The sequence below is a fragment of the Neovison vison genome, chromosome 7 (genome assembly GCF_020171115.1).
Source record: "Neovison vison isolate M4711 chromosome 7, ASM_NN_V1, whole genome shotgun sequence".
NCBI lineage: Eukaryota > Metazoa > Chordata > Mammalia > Carnivora > Mustelidae > Neogale > Neogale vison.
In genome coordinates, this window is record NC_058097.1 from 152,796,351 (window position 1) to 152,798,516 (window position 2,166).

General features: G+C 47.0%; 1 protein-coding gene across 1 annotated transcript; it reads right to left on the reverse strand.

The window, feature by feature from the left end:
- Positions 1 to 986: 986 nt before the first annotated feature.
- LOC122913525 (olfactory receptor 51G2-like) lies at positions 987 to 1,950 on the reverse strand. Its single transcript, XM_044260222.1, is given in 2 exon segments — positions 987 to 1,295; positions 1,297 to 1,950. Coding segments are annotated over 2 exon segments (963 nt in total).
- Between the last annotated feature and the right edge of the window lie 216 nt (positions 1,951 to 2,166).

Below are 2,166 nucleotides of genomic sequence, written 5' to 3' on the forward strand. Positions count from 1 at the left end.
GGTTTCCTCCATCACCTCAGATTTTTCGCAGCGGTATCTCCAGCCAGAGACATTTGCAGTTTAAGAGCTCCGTAAGCTTACCATTTTTGAAATTTATTTTGAAAAGATGAAAAAACCAGCAAAATCCTGGAATACCCTAAAAGGGAAATTAAGAAGTCCTCATAGTCTTGGTTCTCACATATCTGGAATTACATTCATTGCTTATGAACATTTCATCCTTGCAAGCGATGCAGACTGGCTGGGTTCCAGGACCCAGAGAGGGGCCCCACGGGATCAGCCAAAAGGGGTCCTTCATTTCATGGGGTAGAAATCAAACAGCCCAGAGGAAGTGAGAGCAGAGTTTACTGAAGATACATAGAGAGTGCAGATACAGACAGAGCTTCTGGAAGACACTTTTATTCTTTCATTCTGCAAAGACTAACAAAATAATGTATGGAAAGGGCAACATTTAGGAAAGGGGATGCAGTGACTTACAGGAGAAAAGGAATGTCTTTCCTCATGAGGATTATTTTTAGTGGGGATTTTCCAAAATGCTTCTAATATCACTGAATTCCAAATATAGCCACCACCCTACTTGCCAAAAATTCTTTCTCCTAAACTCCAAGGCAAAGCACTATGTACACTGTTTACATTTGTAAGTTCTCTAAGTTATTCTTTTGAATTCCTTTCCCATTTCGATGGCAGCCCCCTTCATCAGTCTTAAATATTATGAACCTTTCCTCTAAAACGGAGGCTATATCTTAGTTCTATTTCTATTTATAGGGTCAATAGTAGTATTGACAGACTAACAGAGTAAGTGTTCAGTGAAACTTTGTGTAATGAGAAATAAATGAGTACATGGTTATTTCTTCCCATGAGTGAGAACTTCTTATGAAAATGATGCTGTCTCCTTGTTACATTTTTCTCACTATAGGAATTTATGTGAAATGGCCCGTTAAACATCTATGACCAAAGTCTCTCATGCCCTCTCTCTCTCTACCAAAGACCTACTGAGCCTGAATGTCTCTGATGCCAGCCCCATGTGACGCAAAGAAGCGTAGCATCCTCAGCCTGATCTGCTTGGTCCTGATGGTGTAAACCAGTGGATTAAGCACTGGAGGTATGAGAAAGTGCAGATAGGAGAGCAGCATAGGGCTGGAAGGGGAAGCTTGCCTCCCAAATCTGTGGATCATGGACAGGCCAATCATAGGTGTGTAGAAGAGCAGCACAGCACAGATGTGGGAGACACATGTGTTGAGGGCTTTGAGGCGCTCAGCTTTGGAGGCAATGGATAGCACTGTTTGGAGGATCAGCTCTCCTGTAGGAGAGAAAAATGAGCACCGAGTCCACCCCCAGTGTGGAGAGCACTACAAAGAGACCATAGGTGCTGTTGATGTGGGTGTCTGCACAGGCCAGCTTCATGACATCTGGGTGCAGGCAGTAGGAGTGGGAAAGCAGGCAATTCTGGCAGTAAGGCAATTTTTTCAGCATGATGGGGGCTGAGATGTGGAGCCCAAGGCTGCGCACCACACTGGCCAGGCCCAAGCTGGCTATATGGGGGCTCGTGAGGATGGTGCCATAGTGTAGGGGGTTGCTGATGGCCACAAAACGGTCCAAGGCCATGGTCAGCAGCACAGAGGACTCCATGATGGAGAAGGTGTGGATGAAGAAGAGCTGGGCCAGGCACATATCCACTGACACCCGCCTGAGGCCCAGCATGTAGATGGGGGGCATGGTGGGCAGCGTGGAGGCAGACAGGCCCAGATCGGTCACTGCCAGCATCGACAGCAGGTAGTACATGGGTTGGTGAAGGAAGGGCTCTGACTTCACCAGCCATAGGATCAAGCTGTTCCGTGCCCGAGAGGCCCCATACATGGTACACAGAGGGATGGAGAGCCATTTGTGCACCACCTCAAGGCCTGGGAGGCCTGATAGGAAGAAGAAGGCACCGGTGTGGTTGGAATCTGACATGGTGGGCAGATCTCCCAACAGAAATGCAACCACAGACCCTGGAATCAAAGGAGTTGATGGGTCAGAATCTGTTCTACAAACCAAGACCTTTCACTGATCCCCCAAAGTGTTTTCCTGACAACCATGGCCTTGTGGAGGCACTTCCCCCAGGGTCTTTGAGAAGGAGCCTTGAAACAAAGGTTAGTTTAAATTACTAAAGAAATGTTGCATTCATGG